Source organism: Haliaeetus leucocephalus, unplaced genomic scaffold (assembly GCF_000737465.1).
Source record: "Haliaeetus leucocephalus isolate CR32 unplaced genomic scaffold, Haliaeetus_leucocephalus-4.0 Scaffold284, whole genome shotgun sequence".
NCBI lineage: Eukaryota > Metazoa > Chordata > Aves > Accipitriformes > Accipitridae > Haliaeetus > Haliaeetus leucocephalus.
This window is the reverse complement of record NW_010972720.1, coordinates 6,043,816-6,062,950: the sequence shown is the minus strand read 5'-3', so window position 1 is coordinate 6,062,950 and position 19,135 is coordinate 6,043,816. Positions and strand designations below refer to the sequence as shown.

At 40.1% G+C, this 19,135-nt stretch overlaps 1 protein-coding gene across 1 annotated transcript in view; it reads right to left on the bottom strand.

Annotated features, from left to right (window-relative positions):
• Window positions 1-6,697: 6,697 nt before the first annotated feature.
• The window catches only part of TENM3 (teneurin transmembrane protein 3), a 326,450-nt gene continuing 314,012 nt past the window's right edge, over window positions 6,698-19,135 (bottom strand). The window contains 4 exon segments of the mRNA XM_010569981.1: window positions 6,698-8,307; window positions 11,703-11,833; window positions 15,151-16,762; window positions 17,958-18,254. Coding sequence (XP_010568283.1) covers window positions 7,552-8,307; window positions 11,703-11,833; window positions 15,151-16,762; window positions 17,958-18,254 — 2,796 coding nt within the window. The 3' untranslated portion in view covers window positions 6,698-7,551.

Genomic DNA, 19,135 nt, shown 5'->3' with positions numbered 1-19,135 from the left:
CCCGACTCGGCTCTCCCTGCCCGCCCTGCCCTCTGCCGCCGCCCGCCCCGGGGGGTCAAGCGGTGACGGGAGGCGGCGTTCGTCCCGGCCCGGACACCGCGTCGGGCTGCCGTGCCTGGGCAGGTAGCGGCACGCTTGCGGCTGGCAGCGCCCTGTAAACTCTTCCCTTAAGCCTGACCTTCGTTGCCAGGTGGGGCAGGGCCCGGGAGGGAGCGGTTTCCTTTCCCGGGGTAAGGCAGGGGCGGTAGCCTGGCGGCCCTCGCGTTCGTTTCGCACCCAGTAATGGCGAGCTGCTGTCCCGCCCTCACGGGAGCTGACAGAGCGTGAAACACCTGGGAAGGGAGAGTCGGTAATTGAGGGCAACGCACGCTCAGGGCAAAGTGCAGTCGCTGTTAGCGCAGACAAGGTTTTACTTTTTTTTTTAACCTAAACGCTTGCCTCTGGATGCCTTGGAGACATAAACATGCAGGCGTATTGGCTCCTGCTATGCTCGTGAAAAGAATTTAATAGGAGGTTTATTTTAGTTAGTTCGTTTTAATAATCAGCTGCTATAAAAAGTAATAGAACAGCACATCTCTGCTGTGGAGACCAAGGGATGTTTTTAAAATGCCTCAGCCTTGCACTGTCTGTTTAAAAACTCGGGACTTTCACAGTAATCTTTGTTGGCTTCAGTCTGTATCAAACTTGGATTATTTCAGGGTTGGAAAAGGGGAGGGTGTAAGGGAAAGACAAATCCAAACCCTCTGGCCTGGCACTTACCAGACTTACAAAGGTTTCACTTCGATGTCGCCTGCGCAGCTAAATGGACAGTGCCATCATCTGGTTTAAACTCCCATCACCAGCACCCATTACGTGTAATTCCAATAGCCGCCTATTTTGCCAAAAGCTTCTGGAAAGTACTTCTCCTGTAGTTTGTTCTAGTGGTCATGAAGCAGAGCTCCTGGCCCGCTCCCCCACCCCCACCCCTGTAGCTATTTTTTAGTACCCAATTCCTAATGTGAATTTTATCAGAATTGCATTCCCACCCACTGCCTCTTACCTCCTCCCCCATTTAGAAGCACTTTACTACAGTGGGTTTTTTTTCTGCAAAGGCACTTTTACACTCTATTGTCAAGGCACCTTTTGGTTTTTTTTTCTGTGAGCTGTTTAAATCTCTCCCTGCAAGGTGTTTTTTTTGCCAAGCTTCAGATTTATGCGTAAGGTCTCCTTGTGCTTTCTCCAGGGTTTTAACAGCGTCTTCACGATGCGTGCACCAGGATGGTACGCAAGAGTAGTGTTGCTGGTGCCATATGCAGAGATAACATTGCCTTCCTATTTCCCTTGTTTAACAAGGCCAGTAATCTCATTAAGCTTCTCCACCCCTATGAGCTCTTCATTGCCACCACTATTGTACTGGAATCTCACAATGAGTTATTTATCTATTATGCGCTCCTCATTCTTTCCAGTCATTGCTTCCTTGTAGGCGGCTACATACCTTTCATAGCAAGATTTGCATTTCTTATTCTGAGATATTTTACTTCTAGAGTTGCCTGTATTAAAATGCATTTTGTTTGAATGGGCTCACTTCAGCGAGTGATCCATATTGTTCTGTATGACTGCTCTGTCCTAGCCATTATTTGCCACTCCATCAGTTTTTGTCATCTGCAGATGCTGGTGTCACTAATTTTTTTTATACGTGCTTCCCCATTGTTGTGGAAAATGGTGACTAGCACCTGGTCCTAGTATTATGGTCTTGTACACCCCCCAGCCTGCCCAGCCTACTTCTTCCCCAGTAGATCTTGTCAGCAAACACTGGATGGACTTTTCTACAGCATCACATGCCTATAGTTACTCTCAGATTTGAATTCTTAACTGACTCCTCTATTAGCTATCCCCATACCGTTTGTTTTTTTTTAAATTTTCTGTTGACTGATGGCAAGTTAATAGATTCATTAGCCATTCCTGTAATTTCAGTTTTAAAATGATTCCTGGGCTTAGAATGTGGAAATAGTTCATTGTGCTGGGATAACAATTTCCCGCGTGCCTCTGTAATGCATGGCGCTCGCCCTGCTGTCTCAGACAGCTTAAGTGTGATTGAGTAACTAGAGCCAGTTGAAACATGTTGTCGCCTTCCAGCCTTGTTCTTAGTTTCTGAATTTCCTCCTTTTCCTCCTGAATCCCAAAAGGCTTTATTAAGACAGCTTTGTGGGAACCATTAACTCTAAGCTGCATAATTATGTTACTATGAGCTTTGACTTAGTTTATAGTAGGGGAAAAAAAATGCATGTGTCTCTAGAAATTTATATTCCTCAATGACAGAATTGTAACTTAGTAAATTAAAAGGTTTACTCAATTTACCTAGGAAGTTATAGTAATTAACAGCAAGAGAGTTTACCTGCAGAACTACTAAATGCAGTAAAGTAGGTTCTGTGAAAACATAACGCTCTAATGAGCTGCCATGTTATTATGCTTGTTCTTCACCTTCCAAATTGCACGTAAGACCCTTATGTACTTAAAGAAAGGGATGGCCCTGCTGTTTAGCTTGCTTTGTTTAGAAGCAAGGACCAGTATTTAGCATATTTATCTTTATTTAGGGATGCATTTTATGTCATCCTCACACAGCTCAGAATTGCATGCATTTGCGATGCTAGAAATGAGGCCAGGATATTTTTTTTTCTAATTTTTTTTTTTTTAAGGCATGTGTACAAAGAATAGTGCAGTTAAGATAATCCTCATGCCAGTATTTGTGTATTACTGTGTGACTTGACTTTTCACTGTTGCATTTTAGACCACCTAATGACAGGCTACCTCCCTTTCCCTCTCCCTCCCCCACCATCCCCAGCACATCCAGTTACTAAAGCAGGGCAGACTGTGCCCGAGCGTCAGACAGCATGTTCTTGTTCCTCTGTCACCCTCACAGTGCCAACTGCAATAGCCAATATTGTATGTTGGGATTAGGAGGTGGCACGAGAAACAAACCTTTCTACCATCTTTTCACCCTGAAAGACCTGAGACATTTTTAGTGATCTGCAGCAAATACTCAGGTTTCTGCAATGGATGAACAAGACAAGCTGCATTTTTTCAGATTTTGGTGGTGCATTAATTTAGGGCTGGCATCTTTATTTATGTTACTCCTGTTGAAAAAATGGGCTGGGGGGGGGGCGGAAGGAGTGGGGCTTTATCTATTATTAGTTTTTTGACATTTTTGATAGGTCTAGCCTAGGCACTCACACAGTTAAATTTGCCTCATATGGTCACTCTGCCACAAAGCTAAAAACTTCAGAGGAAAAAATTAAGAGTCTTAAGCTCTGTCCACATGACAGCTATAGACCATGTGTTCCCTTTTTTCCCAGGGGGAAAAAATTGGCACCTATCCATCAATTAACTGGTTCTCATTTTGGCTTTTTTTTGGATCACTGAGCCCCAGTAACTTGTGTGTGCAGTCAAAGATCAATTTAATTTTATAAGCATTGCATATTTAGTCCTTAGCACTAATTGGCTGTAGATGAGAAGCTGATCAGTCTGGTTGGTTTGGATGTGGCTTTGCAGTTAGGGCTATGATTTCACTGTGCTTGTGCTGTTCAGTTTATGCTGTGTGATGCGCTCTGCTTTGGCTTATTTTTAACCCTGGCAGCTTCTAGTAAGTGTCAAATAAGCAGCTTCTAATAAGCTGCTTAGAAGCTGTTTCTAGTAAGTGTCTTTGCTTTGCATTTCCCATCCCCAAAGAATTGCACACTAGTCTCTTCCTCTTTTTCTTAAAGGTTCTCAAGCTGGCCGTATGTAAAGCTGTGGCTTGCCATTCTGGAGTTAGCAGTAAACCAAGGTATTAACACTTTTAGAAGATTTGTTTTTCTTTTTTTTCTGAAAACAGAATTCAAACATTTTGTCATCTTAGATTCTCTGTGAATGCAGCCTATTCTCTCATAGACGATCATTTTAAACTGTTATTTTATGCAGTGTTTTTTCTTTTACAGCCTTTCAGCCATCACTGAAGCCTCTGAAGAGTGGCAGTGTAACTGGCATTTTTTTTTCCCTTGTCAAATGCAAATCTCTCACCTCCCAAGTGTGAACATACAAAGCTCTCTTACTCTTACTGTCTTTTTTTTTTTTTTTTAATAACAAAATTAGGCCACAGTTAGCTAAGCAGAGTGACCTGATTCGTGCTGGATCAACATGTTATCAGCTCGAGGTTGTCACTACAAAGTAAGTGTGGTGAAGTCTGCCTGTTCCAACTAAAATCAAAGCAGTCTCTTGACATACAGCAGTGCTGAAGTCAGCAGTTTCTGCAAAGTGGGTCTAAATGCAGATTGAAAGATCTCTTCTGTGTATAATATGTAACTACCAGTGCCAACCTAATTACTTATAATCAAATGCTTTTTGTCGTATTTTTACTCAGGAGGACATGAGAGAAAACAGTTCTAAGTGATTTTTTTGTTCTTTGGCTTCTCCTTATTTGTGAGGTATATTTAATGTTTTCTCTAAAGTAGGCCACCTGAGAGGTCCCATGGAGTAATTCACTTTGCTGAGTTAGCAGATGAGGCCAATGGACAGAGTCAAAAAAGATACTGCCAACTGTGAAGCGAATGAATCAATACCAGTGCAACTGAATCAGTTTGCTTCTTCCGATATAACAAGAAAAGCAATAGCACAGATGCAGTATCTGACATACAGATTTAAAAAACAAATATAAACACACACACACACACACACATTGGGTTGGCTTTTATTGGAAAGCCTAGATGCAATCTATAGTTATCAATTTGTGGAAAATTCAGGACACATATAAAGTTAAGAAGGCAAATTAAAAGAACAATACAAATCAGACGAAATATACATCTCAAAATATCAGGATAGCATTTTGACTGGCATTGCCTAAAATACTTAGAATCTCCTTTCTTTTTTTTTGTAATATGCTGCTTTTAATTATGCATATTTTTTCTTTAAAAAGATCTTTTGTTTATATATTCCCCAAGGTCACTATTTCCTGCAGGAGCATGTCCAGATCACAAGTCTTTTTTAGCAAGAAATAGGCTCATTATACCTACTAACAAGGCCACTAATTGGCTTGATTTGACTTTATCTAAAATGATCACCAACAGATACTATAATTTGTTGTTTATTGGTGCCAGAACAAAGGAGAAGGAACTGGTACGTGTCAAGTAGAAGATATATTTCATTGTTGACATCTTATACAAGCTTTTCATATTCAAACAGAACAGAAACATTTGACATAATTTAGAATATGAGCCTATTTCAACAGAGAGCACTTACAGCATGCTAAATACAGTGCTGTGGAAGAGCCACCCAACAGAACTGCAAACACCTAGCATTTTACATCTTTAAAAAGAATACGTAGCTCAATGACACGCCTCTGGGGTCTGACATATCATCCTCTCTAAATTTAGGGCCCTCAAGACTTCAAGGGTAAAAATACTAACAACTAATCTGTGCTTTCATTCTAATAGATGATTAGCATTCATTATATGTGTAATTAGTTCTGTATGCTCTACCAAATACACACATACAGTAATAGCACTGATACTGTAGATTCGGTAGCGACTTGGCTGGGAGAAATTCAAATCTGTTTATCAAACAATCCTAATGTGCAATTTAGAGTATGTAATACCATAGACTCTCAGAATACAAAGCAGTTAGAAAACTATTTTTATTACATCCACTTGAACCATTCATAGTTAAGACACGTTCACTTACTATGTTTTGTCATTATAATACATGGATAGAAATACTGTGTATATTTCAATGAACATCAAAAAACCCCAATTTTGTCTCATCTTAAAAATATTTATTTTTGTGGCTGAATTTAGTGCTCATGAGAGTAAAGCTCTAAGAATGGTTTCAGCCAAGATGTAGAACAGATGCCATAGATGCCACCATAGGCTTCCTGTAAGGAACCAGCTGCACACTTCAGTTCTGTCCTGCAGCAAATATACTGGGCCTTGGAGCAGAGCATGCCAAATCTATGCAGTGGTGTGGAGATACAGACTAGGCACTAGAATTGGACCTTCCTCTCCATCCCCAGGTTCAGTGTTCACAGTAATGGGATTTGATCTGCCAGCTGAAGGCCAGGAGATGAACCTACTGAACAGCCTGCCTGCCTAAAGAGCAATTCTGTAGCATCAGGTCAGAGGTACACTTCTTCTATCTGGAGTTATTAACATCTAAAAGAGCTGTATTTATACAGAAGACAAAGCTGACATAACTGGATGAAACTACATCATTTCTTCTTCTTCTTCTACCTACAATTTGCCAAGCACCTGAGACACTATTCTCTCCATTGTGAAACAAAGCTTCTAAAAAAACAACAGAAACCCCACCTGGTATGAATAAATGTCCATTTATTACGTTAGGGCTGGAAAAAGACAAGGAAAACCCAACCTATTAAAGTCTTCCATCATAATAAACGAGACTTATTTGGTTACTGTGCCTTCTAACAATGACTGATGAAGTGGCACTGGCCTGGGTGACAGGAGAGGTACGGGAGGGGAGGGAGCTGCGGTCTGATTCAGCCAGCCACTTCGGAGCGTCCCATCCTATCAGCAGAGTGATAGATGCACAGCTTTAAACCTAATACAAAAATATTAACACTTTTGGACATTAGTCATCACTGTTATATCTCTACAATATAATCCTTTATACTGTACAGCTATAACATAAAAGGTGCAATTCCTTTTTCTTTAAAAAAATCACACACAGCACATGTTTTTATAATTTTATTTTTAAGTATAAACTTTTTTAAACACTTTACATAAATTAACTCCTCTGAGACTAATATTTGATGTACAGTAAATTGTAATTCATATAAAAATCCATAAACAACTTGTCTCACATAATTTACAAAAAAATCAGGGTTTCCTTTGCTTATCTGCAACAAGGATTCTACTTGCCATTTTCCCCCCAAGGCAAACCATGTTAGCATTGTAAAATCCATTATTAAATTCCCATGGTAGCATAAGTAAGTCACTTGTGCCAATGTCCTTTTAGAAAGCAGCACAGTTTAAAGCAGTTGGGTTGTCTATAAACAGTAATTTTTGCCCCACGTTTTAAAATTAACAGATATATACCACATCCTATGCAGTGAGAGAGAGAAAGAGAGAGAGAAAGAGAGAGACTACTTCTCGTAAGCAAAGGTCAACAATTCAGTAATATTTGGAAACACTGTATGGGTCTGTATCTTAATTAAATACAGTGCCTCAAAGGAACAGACAGCCTGTTGCAAAATCTGTAGGCCTTTTTCTTTTCTTTTTTCTTCTTTTTTTTTTTTTTTAATACTTTTCAGTCCAACTTGAGTGCAGCGATATGCATATGTAAACATATTCTTTAAAGCAGATCACCTTTAAGGTCATTGAGAAAAAAAAAAGTTTTGTCATTAGCAGTATCATTCTTCTGGAAGGCGCTCTTTTCATTACAGAGTCTGTTTGGATTGTGCTACAGAAAAAATCTGAGCAAAGATGTAAGCTTAGGCTCAAGTAGTAATGCAGCAAAACAGTTTGGTCTCCTTTTTAGAAGACACTGGTACACAGTCTCTTTGGCAGCCTGAGCTAAGCCAGTGTGTTACCTCTTTCCTATCTCACTTTGTCTGAGGAACTGTATGTTGTTAGCGCTGTCTGCTAATTCTGGATATTGCTCCACAGAGAGTACATAGTACCCATCGTATCCTTGTACCTTTCCAGCACTTAGCAACTGCCTCTTTTCTCCTTCTGTCCACAACCGGGCGCCTTCCTCTCCATCTCTTACTCTCTGTTGTTCTCTGGCCCAGGCACTAGAAAGAGCTCTTTGCCTGGCTTGCTCCAGTATTCGGGCCTTTTCCTCATCAAGTGTCATGCCATAGCGGACGTGAAGCGCTAAAGCACCGTATTGCATTTCAACATCAGCAAACCTACGAGTCCTGCCATTTACCACAGTGGTGGACTGGGAAACAGTGACATTGATGCCATTCTCCAGGGCCTTCCGCCCACTTGTCAGCCTCAGTGTCCCAAGGTCACTCTCGGGGGAGGTGGTCTTGATAAAATAGTGCGTGTCCTTTCCCTCAATGGTGAAATGCAAGTTTTCTAGGTAGTAGGCGTTGTTCAGAACAGCTGCCACTTTTATGCAGTCCTCATTTGCAATGTTGAGCACGTTTGTTTGCACTTTGCCTTGATTGACAGCAAGCATCACCCCTTTCCCAATCAGAGACTTCACTGTAGCAAACCACAGCCATGACTTCTCTCCACTGGATTTCCGTCTGCTGACCTGCACTTCTGCCATCTTTCCCAGGGAAAGGAAAGCCTTTGCTTGTCTCGCCACTTGTTGTTGCACTCCAGAAATTGGCTGTAAACAAGAACAGACAGAAGTTTTACCAGCCATCTGTAGCCCTCTAGATGCCAAACAGCCAGGCTTTCTTGGTGTGCTGCCCGTGGACAACAACAGGATATGCCACAACTGACAGTGCCAAGGAGTTAATTAAATCTACATACTGCTTGTTCTGCTGAGTTACAAGAGTATTTTGTTTGATAATGTACAGTGCTTTTTCTCTTTGTCTCCCCGAGAACCTGCACAAAAATAAGATTTAACTTCAGAGGCTACTTACTGGGCTGCACAGGACAGACCTTTGCAATACTAATACTTAATATGGGTAAGAGCTATCTTACTACAGTGTCATCTCATCCTCTGAGCTTGTTCGACTATGATTCCTGTCTACCATGAGCCCATCCAAACCGAGGAGATTTTTGCAGGTCACGAAGCTGCACTTTAGAACAGGAACAAGCCCTTCTTTATGCTGAGTCAGGAGATAGAGTCTCTCAGGTAGCTGCAGTCTAAGACCAAACTGCAGGGAGGCTCTCATAAACCCTCAAGCGGCTAAAGGAAGGAGGGGAATCAAACTGTAATGATAGTCTTTACAGTAAAAGAGAAGGAAGCAAACAGTACAGAGCAGTGAGGTGGAATACTAGGGACTGATGCCCTTTCTTGCAAATACCTGCAGAAACTGATAAAAGGGGACATGTGAAAAGGCTGTGGCCGATTCAGTTCTGCGAGCTTCCATTTCACTCCAAGTATCGGTGTGCTGTCTAAAAGAGATGAGCAACTTCTCCCCCCAGAACTTCAGACAGGTGCAGTCCTGAATACAGCAGAGTACTTTGTTGACAACTAGCAAAGACAAGGGGCAATGAATGAAAAGAACCAACGGGCAAGCCTAAAATATGCTCAGTTGGTATTTCATGTTTTACCATATCTGGGGTGTTCTTGTTGAAAAGGTAGGTGTGCTATAAAGGGGAGGAAATAAGAGGTGCAATTGTGAGGTGCAAAAGCACAAGATGGAAAAGCTAGAATAGGAGAATCTGTTCAAGAAGTTTATTTTGACTTAAAAGCTGTATATAGCCCAGTATGCCAGATGCACTCTTGGTAAAGAGAGAGGATAGCTGGGGAATGGGACCTGCCAGCATAACTGCTGTGGTTGGCCAGAAGAGCTAGAAGAGCAGAAGCAGCTAGCAGGAATGGTTAGCTAGCACAGCTAGATAGCTGGGCAGCTCACATTATGGGGTCAACTGGTTGGGATGAGACCTTACAAGTGCACAGAATAGGCACATCTTATCTGTCTAACCCTGGGTCTTAACAGCTACAGGCTGTGAATGAGCTAGTATTGATGGAGGTGGGAAGCAGACAGCTGCCCTAGCAGTTGTCTCAGCAGGAAACAGATTTAAATAGCTTTGGCTGCACTTTTGAAAAGGAGTACTTAGTTTCTGTAGATGATCCAGTTTATCTTCCAATTGACCCCTTCTCCCTTCAGTAAAATACTGTTTAACCCATTTGATTCATTGCTGACAAATGAGGCAAAAGCCTGTTTATTTTTCCCAAATTTATGGGTGGGAGACCAAGCAGGAGTCATTAACAGACTCCTACAACCTTAATTCAGCCTTGCTGCTAATCAAAGCCTGGCAAGAGGCTTGCAAAGGCTTCTCTGCTCTGCCATCAGGGCAGCTTTCTGGAGGGGACAGTTCCTGAGGGAATTATGAATTGACTTGGACTCTCAACTCTTCCTGAACGTGGCAGATTCCTGTCTGCACTTGCTAACAAGTGTGGATTTCAGCTGTTGTAAATCCTACATGAACGCTATTGAGCACAACATATATTCTAGCCAGCATGCTCATCAGTGAGAGCAGCGAGATGCTACAGCAACTTCATAATGACAAAGTTTGTTTATTTTTAACATGTATCGTCAGAGCTCTGAAGCAAAACCTCAAAGCTCTGTAAAGCTCACTCACTCCACAGTGTTTCAAAATACTAAGTGGTTTGTGTGTTTACTTCTGGCTCCTGGTTGCATTCGCTTGTTCAACAATGAATATCATAGTCACAGCTTCTTCCTACCTGAGAATTTCGAATCTTTGTTTTCCTCCCACTTCTCTTTCTCTCTGTCATGTCACATGCCCCTGGCACTTCTCCACATCGTTGAGCTCCTTCCTGAAGATTTTTGACAACTAGCTGTCTGCTCTCATCTCTTTGACCAAACTGGTTCTCTTCCTGGTGCACCTTTGCTGGTGTTAGTGGATAATTGGATTCTTTAGCCTTTGAGATCTAAATAAACAACCTCTGATAGTTCTTCACAGCCATGCCTGATGACAGGTCTCTTATCTCCTGATACAACCACCTTGGCTGGAGAACCTGCAATGCTCCTCCTTCACTGCTTCTACTGCTCATGGGAGACACTATTCTCATGCTGTGCTCTAAGGTCTTTCCCTGTTACTCACTCCCTGGCTATTAAAAATATATATATAGCAGGTCACTTCATGCATGCAAACTTAGCTTCCATATGCTCCCTTCTGCCGGGCCACCCTTCTCATGATTTTTTGTCTGAATTAGGTTGTAAGATTCTTCAAGATCATACCCTCTTTTAATCTCGTAAAGTTCTCAATCACAATTCTTGTAAAGGGAGATCTGCTTTTGACTGCTTACAATGGCAGTACCTGTTGTACTGTCTCTTAACAATTCCTTCTTAACTGAGAACTGTAGGATTTTCGAGGGCATAGGTCTTTGATCAAGTCTGATTTGTAAATATAATTTTCTTAAATAGCAGATTTAGATTTTAACGTCCACATTTATTTTTTCCATTACTTAAAACTGTAGCAGGTTTTCAGGACTGAAGTTCATTTTTTCTCCTCCCAAAGAACTTCATAAGCACCTGGAGTTTTGGTTTTATGTAATGTAATGGGTTTTACCTCAGGTAATTTAATTTTCAATATTTTATCTTTACATATAAAACGTGATTAATATTAAAGAGAAGTAAAATTGTAGTGGTGCCCGGTATGCATAATTTATATCACCTGTTCTGTTTATTTCACAGTCTATTTTTACTTCAGTGTTCAGTTTCTGCCTTCAGGCAGAGTGTTAGTACAGATCTAATCTCTGTAGCTTCTGCTATGAAACTCAAGACATCTTTAAAGGGTCTTAAACTTCTTTTCATTGATTATTGTCTTTCTGCATTTTTATTATTGCTGAAAGCAAACAAAAGCTTATTTAAAATGGTACCTAACTTAGCACATCTGTAAGAAAAAACATCATCTGTAATTTCTTAAATTCTTTTGAAAGTAGATAAAAATTACAGGTTTGAAAAGCACTGTTCAGATTTAATTTAGCAAGTAACCCTGTCAGGATTATCCATGCCTAATAAGATCTGAATAGAAGGGAACATTCTGTCTTGTTTCCTTTGTATGTTTAGTTTTGTTTCTTACTGGTATGTCCTCCCATTGCTGGCTCTTCACAAGTTCATAAGAAGGTTCTGTTAAATCAAATTTCGGAACAGGGAAACCAGGAATGGCATTGTGCAGATGGAAGCCGAATGTCACCAGCCAGCTGTTAACATCTGAAAAAGAATTATTAAAAAAACATGAGAAAAATGTTAGAATTGTTCTATATTTTGCAATCATACCATTTTTACATGGAATAGCTTTTGGCATAGTTGATTTCCTTCTGTAACATGAAAATTATTCAACAGTCTTCATTTTGGTATGTATGGATTTGTGCTACAGCTAGAATACCAAGCCTATACAGAAAACTTGAAGTTCTAAACTTACAAGAAAACTTCTGTCCTATATAAGAGTTGCACTATGCTTGTTTGAAAGGCACTGGAGGTTTCAGCAATTCTGAAGGCCTCTGAGTTCCAGAACAACTATAGGAGCACAATTACAGTGAGATTTCCTTCTAATATAGCCTAAACTAATTGGGATTTCATGGTCAGGCTGAATGTGCTTTATGCAGCACCTTCATCATCAATACTGTAAAACAAAGCAAAAAAGAAAAAGTACTGCAGAGCACATCCTGTCCTTTTGTTACATATGTTTTATTGTAATGTCTTCAAACTAGCCCTGAAATAACACCTATACGGTCAATTACCTTTTAAATGAATTGGCAGATATTTTATGTTGGTTCAAGAGAAATCTCCCCCTCTCCAAGATGAAGTTGGACCAATGAAATTAAAAGCTAATGAAATGTATTACAGTTGCATCAGTAAGCAGACAGGATACATTATTTATGATACATTTTATGTTCTGTTAAAAATAAATAAAGTAGGGATGCCAACAATTAATTAGTTAACAATTGTTGGGCAAGAATGGGTTCGCTGCCTTGTTTCTGTCTTTCTACCCTATTTTTCCCAAATACTAAGCTTAGCAGAAGTTGGCAGAGTACTCCTTACCAAATCTAGTAGTTTTCATTTAAGAAAACTCCAAATAAGTGGAACAAGGAACCAAATTTTTCAAATGTTGAAAGAATAAAAAATATTTACCTTAAAATAATTTCTAACCTTTCCAGATAAATGATACGCCTCATGAGCCTTTGCATCTAAAACATCTAGTCAGCCAAATTACTAATTGTAATTATAACCTTATATGAGCAGTGTGTGTCCATGCATTCCGTACATCAAGTATGTTAAGAAAAGTACTAAGACTGTATTTTGAGGGCAATTTTTTAACTAAAAGTGCATCATTTTCAATGCCACAAAGAATTGTAATTGCAACTGCATCCCCTACAGCACATGCTGCTAAAAGAGGACAGATTCAAAGGTCTGTTATTATGCTTGCTCCCAGGCAGCATGTTACCAACCCTGTTAATAGCTGCTGTTTGTTAAATTAATGCAAACCCACTTGATTCCCAGGATGCTTTTCTGAGTGGTAGTCTCACAACTCTTAAGGAAGTGGGGCTGAGCCCCTCCTCTAGTCTGACACTGTGTAAAATATTTCAGATTATTTACATCTATTTAAATATGAAAATTCAAATGTATCTGAGCCATGCATTTTTCAGAAACTTCTGGTGATGTGCAGGTAGATTTTTTTTGTATGTAGAGTAATGGAAAACACTACACATCACTAACTCTAAACCCACAAAAAGCACATAGGTTCCCTAAGAACTCAGTTATACAAGTGGCACGTTAGCAGCTTTTTTATTGCCAAAAGAGAAATTCACACTCCTTTTTCTATATCCTACTCCTCCTTCCCTGCTCCTGGCTGTGTACTCATTACTTTGTGCTGGCCCTTGAGCTTATTGGACTTCTCTTATTTAGCCAATTTACATTAGCAGCCTTGCAAAAACCTACCCTGGCAAATACCAACCAATTTCCAGTGAATATTTTCTGCCATGTTAATGAGTTAAACTGGTCACAGAAAGACCCCTCCTGCCCTTGCTACCTTACAGTCTCACTCGACTTGTTTTTTTTGGTCCACCAATATGCACTTTTTACTGCTTAGTAGCCCAGAGCCATGAAGGAGCCTGACTCTAATCCACATGTGTGCTCGTTTTGGCTGGGATAGAGTTATTTTTCTTCATAGTAGCTGGTATGGGACTATGTTTTGGATTTGTGCTGAAGACAGTGTTGATAATGCTGAAATGTTTTGTTACTGCTGAGCAGTGCTTACACAGAGCCAAGGCCTTTTCTGCTTCTCCCACCACCCCACCAGCGAGGAGGCTGGGGGTGCACAAGAAGCTGGGAGGGGGCACAGCTGGGACAGCTGACCCCAACTGACCAAAGGGATATTCCACACCATATGACGTCATGCTCAGTATATAAAGCTGGGGGAAGGAGAAGGAAGGGGAGACATTTGGAGTGATGGTGTTTTGTCTTCCCAAGTAACCATTACACGTGATGGAGCCCTGCTTTCCTGGAGATGGCTGAACCCCTGCCTGCCGATGGGAAGTGGTGGATGAATTTCTTGGTTTGCTTTGCTTATGTGCATGGCTTTTGCTTTGCCTATTAAACTGTCTTTTATCTCAACCCACGAGTTTTCTCACTTTTACCCTTCTGTTTCTCTTCTCTATCCCACTGTGAGGGAGGTGAGTGAGTGGCTATGTGGTGTTTAGTTGCTGGCTGGGGCTAAACCACAATAACATGTAAGGAGATTCTCATGAACGGTCTTTGAGGGGTTCTTACTCTTGTACTTGCTCAAGGAGTCTAGTTTTTTCATTATAAGAGCACTGGGTAATGAGTAACAGCACTGGAAGGAGAACCTAGGGCTCCTCTTTCCTCTCCCAATGCACTGAGATCTCTAGCTGAGGCACCTTGTGTTACAGTTCAGTCTGTATTCCACTGCTACTCCAAAATGTACTTTGGAAAACCCAACTCCCCTCATACAGAGATGCTCTGCATTATCTTTGTGGGTCAACGGTCTAATATGAAAGCACCATAAGGACTGTGTAGGGCATGAGGTTTAGGTTTAGTTACCTAAACCTGAAAGCTAATAATGGCCTGTGGATGTTAATCTTTTACGCAGGTACCTAAATCAATGTCTAAAGCTAGATGAGATATTTTCAAGATCTCCCATTTGCCATTTCACTACTCCTGATAAGCGCGTTTGCTGTAATCATTCTCATTGTTAAGTGCTTAATGTTTCCTCATAAAGAACTTTTCCAAATAGGACATACTTGGGTACTTCAAAACCGTGAATTCCAGTCTAAACTGGATGTCTATAGGTCCAGCACCCCCAAGCTAAAATCGCTTTGTTGATCTGGTTCTAAACGCCAAGTACTTTTCAGAACAATTATCTTCCCCTAGAATTTCTTTACTAATCTTCCCCAGACAATATCCTCAGCCTGTAACCCAGATAATCAGATTCCAGATTATAAGAACACAGAAAGGTAAATTTTGGAGCAAGTGGGAGACAGTATTGCAGTTAAGTAACTTTCTTTTACCTGTGATATAGTCCTTCACATCATGTATTTTACTGGCTGGGTTGTTATTTCTAAACATGTACAAATTAAATGGAGCTGGATCCTTCCCAATTCTCTTCCAGATTTCGATATCAGGTGTTGTCCACCGGCCTGCCAGTATGTCATAATCTCTTTCTCCGAAGTGGACCAGCTTGGTCAGTGGGTCATACAAGCCTCCATGGAATCCGATTACCAGCTGGAAGTCAAGGTTAGAGTCGAAATAGATCTCTCCATAAGCAGTGTATTGAATTTGTTTAAGCATGAGACCGTTGCTACTGAAAACAGCCAGTGGTGTCCCCGTATTGTCTGATGCAATGTAAAACTCGTCTCCACTGCTAATTTCCATGGCAAAAAGGTGTCCTTGCAGATCATAGTAGAGAGATGTGATTTCAGAACTTGAGTGGTTATATACATGAGTTATCCTGGTTGGGTAAGTAAGGTCTGCGTAAAAAAACTGGAGATGCTGTCCAAGGCTAGTTTTACTGGAAACTCGTCGCCCAAGTCCATCATAACGGTAAATAACTGTCCACCCACTGCCTTTGCTATAAACTCGAGTAAGAAGGCCTTTTGAACTATATTCAAAGATTTCAGTACCCCTCTGACGCAGAAATCCATCTTCATCTAATCGGTACTGAACATCACCTAGTCGAGTTATTCTGTCTCTCAGGTCATAGCGAAGTGGCGTCAAACGGGCACTGCTACTGGGGTTGAGCAAGTGGAGGTTGCCATTCAGGTCATAGTTGTATCGCCACATTATTTTTTCATTCAGATAAACTGTCTGGAGCTGACCATCTACATCATATTCGTAAGCATATTTTGTGGTGTTGGCAAATGGCCCGATCTTAATTTCTCTTTTTGTCACTCGTCCCATGTTATCATACTGAATTGTAATCCAATACATTAACGACCGAAATATTTCATACTGAATTTCCTTGATGCGGCCATGCGCATCAAAGTGTTTTGTGTAGGTCATTACAGCTGTTGAAATGATCTGGTTAATATCATAATATATAACTCCAAATTTTCCAAATTGTTCAACTTTGCCAGAGATATCATCAAACTGGTAGAGATCAATAGGCAATGGGGTTTCATTGATGACACCTTGCATGCTAGTCACTCTGAAGCTATTGTCATAGCTGTAGTCAAATCGGGCATTTACCATTCCGTCTTCGCTAAAGCGGAAAATCTGTCTGTCAATCAGTGGGCCAATTTGCCTGTATCTAATGGTGCAGATAAAACCATCGCTTTGGAGGTTTACTGTTTTCAGGACTCCTGCTGTCTCATCGTAAGTAAAGCTAACTCTTGTGCTATCATATAAAATTTCTGAGAGCTTGGTCTGCCGTCTGTACTTGAATAATACTCTTCGGCTTGTCCCCAGGAAAGCAGTTTGAAGGAGCTGCCCTTCTTCATTGTAGTCCATTATAACAGAAGCATTACTTTCCGGGGGGTTGTATATATTCCGGTAATAGCCAATGGAGCGGATAGTCTGCATGGTATGACGAGCAACACTGGGCATGGTGACAGCAGAAAGCCGATCCAACAAATCATATTCGAAGATATACTGCCGTTGGCTATGAAGCAGAAGAACCATTGACTGAAAATTAAGAACAGATTTTTACCATGTGACAAATGGTGGAGTACCCCCCCATATACCGATACTATTTCTCCACAAAAATGTGACATTCCCACTTGAGAAAATTATCTCCTTTTTAATTGAGTTATCCTTGACCTTACATGTTGTTAACATCTCCCTGCCTAATTTACTTGGATGCTTAATTGTAAGGGGTTCTGTAATTAGTAGTTCCACATTCATAATTTGCTACTTGTTATGACTGTATCACTCTTTTATCAAGCACTCACAGCTAAACAGCAGATTGTCAATGGATTCAGATAAGTCATGTTTAATATGGGAAGAAGTAAAACTGTCTTAGAGCCATTAACTCACGAGGAGAACAACATATGGGAGATACAATTTCTTCCCTACAATTAGAGATGAAGAATTTGAATAGCCTGAGATTCCGGAGTACTGTGTTCTTGTTCTGTAAGCTTTTAAAACATAGGCAAAACAATTGTATGATTATTTTTATCAAAAGGAGCTACTTGGAATTATTCTGACATTTTTCTGATGCATGGCTATTATGTATCATAGGTCTTGATTAAATTATGTTTGCAATGACTAGTAAACAGTATCTGCTGAGCAACAGCTTCAACAGAAATATATTTAAACCCCAGAAAGAAATGGATTCTCTTTTTGCATAGCAGGCATGAGATCTCACAAAGGGGATTTTCACAGATATTTCTAGAGGGAGAGCTATCATTCAGTAACTGTTATATATAATGAAGATTCCTAGTCTTTTGCCTATCGTTTATTTTGATGCTACAACATATAGCAAGTACAAATTGACAGCTGTAACTATTTAGAAACAAGAGTGTTCCTTGGTAGTGAAAAAAAACAACAGTGAAGAATTTACAAACAAATTATTTCCAACTGAATTACACTGCAGAGATCTAGTCCCTGTACCTTATTTTAAGTGTTAAGATAAAAGGTAAATACAGATGCTTCTTGTTAGTCGGTGGCCTAAATAATTTAAAACCACATCAATTCCTAGCAATTAGCTACAGCATGATTACATATCTATTGTATAAAACATTCCCCTAGGAATCACATGTTGATACTTAGAGTAATTGAAATGTGCTTCTACTACCTATTTTTGCTTTGTCTGCAGCAGTCAGATGCTGCAGAATTTCAGCACATTCCAAGCATTTTTTAAAACCTGAGTGTTCTTTACCTTTTCCAAATATGTGTAACTCCAAGTTTTCCCATCAGCAAACACTCTAGACACTATCCTTCCCTGTCCATCATACTCTATTTTTTCACTAGTCGTCCCTCGCTGTATGCTGCCTATTTGACCTGTGGATGAATAGGTAACATTGACAGCCATCAGCTTGCTGCTCGGTAGCCACAGGGTGGGGTGCCCTGATGTGTCGTAGGCAATCCTCAGCAGAAATTTACGGTGGTCATCGTAGATCTTTTCTGTCTTTGTGGTTCGATCAAAGTCAACTGAAAGGAGGTTTCTGCCATTAACCTTTTTAAAGCAAACAAAATGACACAATAAATCATGCTGTTCAAACCCTAGCCACCTATTATTTCCACAAAGCTAGCTATTCTTTAAATACCATTTACAGTGATTGATTTGCTGTGTGTGTAAATTATTTTATCAACTTCTTGATACAAATGTAAGGCACTATATTAGCATCTACTTTAGAAGGTCTCATTATATGAAGACATGGCCCAGAATTTGTTGCAATGTGTTCTTTCTTGATGCTTAGTCAACTGTTAAGAAAATACTGAAAGATGTGCACACTGAAAACTTCTGTAATAAGTGGAGCCATTTCAGCAAACAAACTACTTCTTTTGTAGGCAGTCCAAAGTATATCTAGCAAATTATTGTCAAAACATTCCCAGCAACCGCTTGTCCAGTTCATAACAATCATGCTAAGAAAGAACTGAATCCTAATCCTCCACAGCAAATATTTTTCAAAACAGTAAATACAAAATTAAGATCTTCAAAAGCATGTTAAATCTTCAAATTAAGATTAAACGGTTTTTAGAACACAGACTTTCCCCTTCTGGATCAAATGGAAGTTTAACTCAGTATCCTATCCACTGCTGCAATGTATTTATGGGGCTGAAATCCCTAGTAGGGGATTATGTCTTTTGCCTAGTTAACTGACCACTTAAAGCCATAAATGACTGGAAGATTACTGAACCACTGAAAAAGTTATAAATTCTTTGAAGTTTATAACTATTTTGATTTGAAATTAAAGCCTTAGCCTAGATACATTTATGTTGAAAACTGTATTTTTTATATATGTAAACGATAGTGGTGGATAGTGATTTGTATGCAATACTTTTACATTGAAATCCCCCTCACCCTTTCAGTGTTGTAAATACACTAACTTTCAG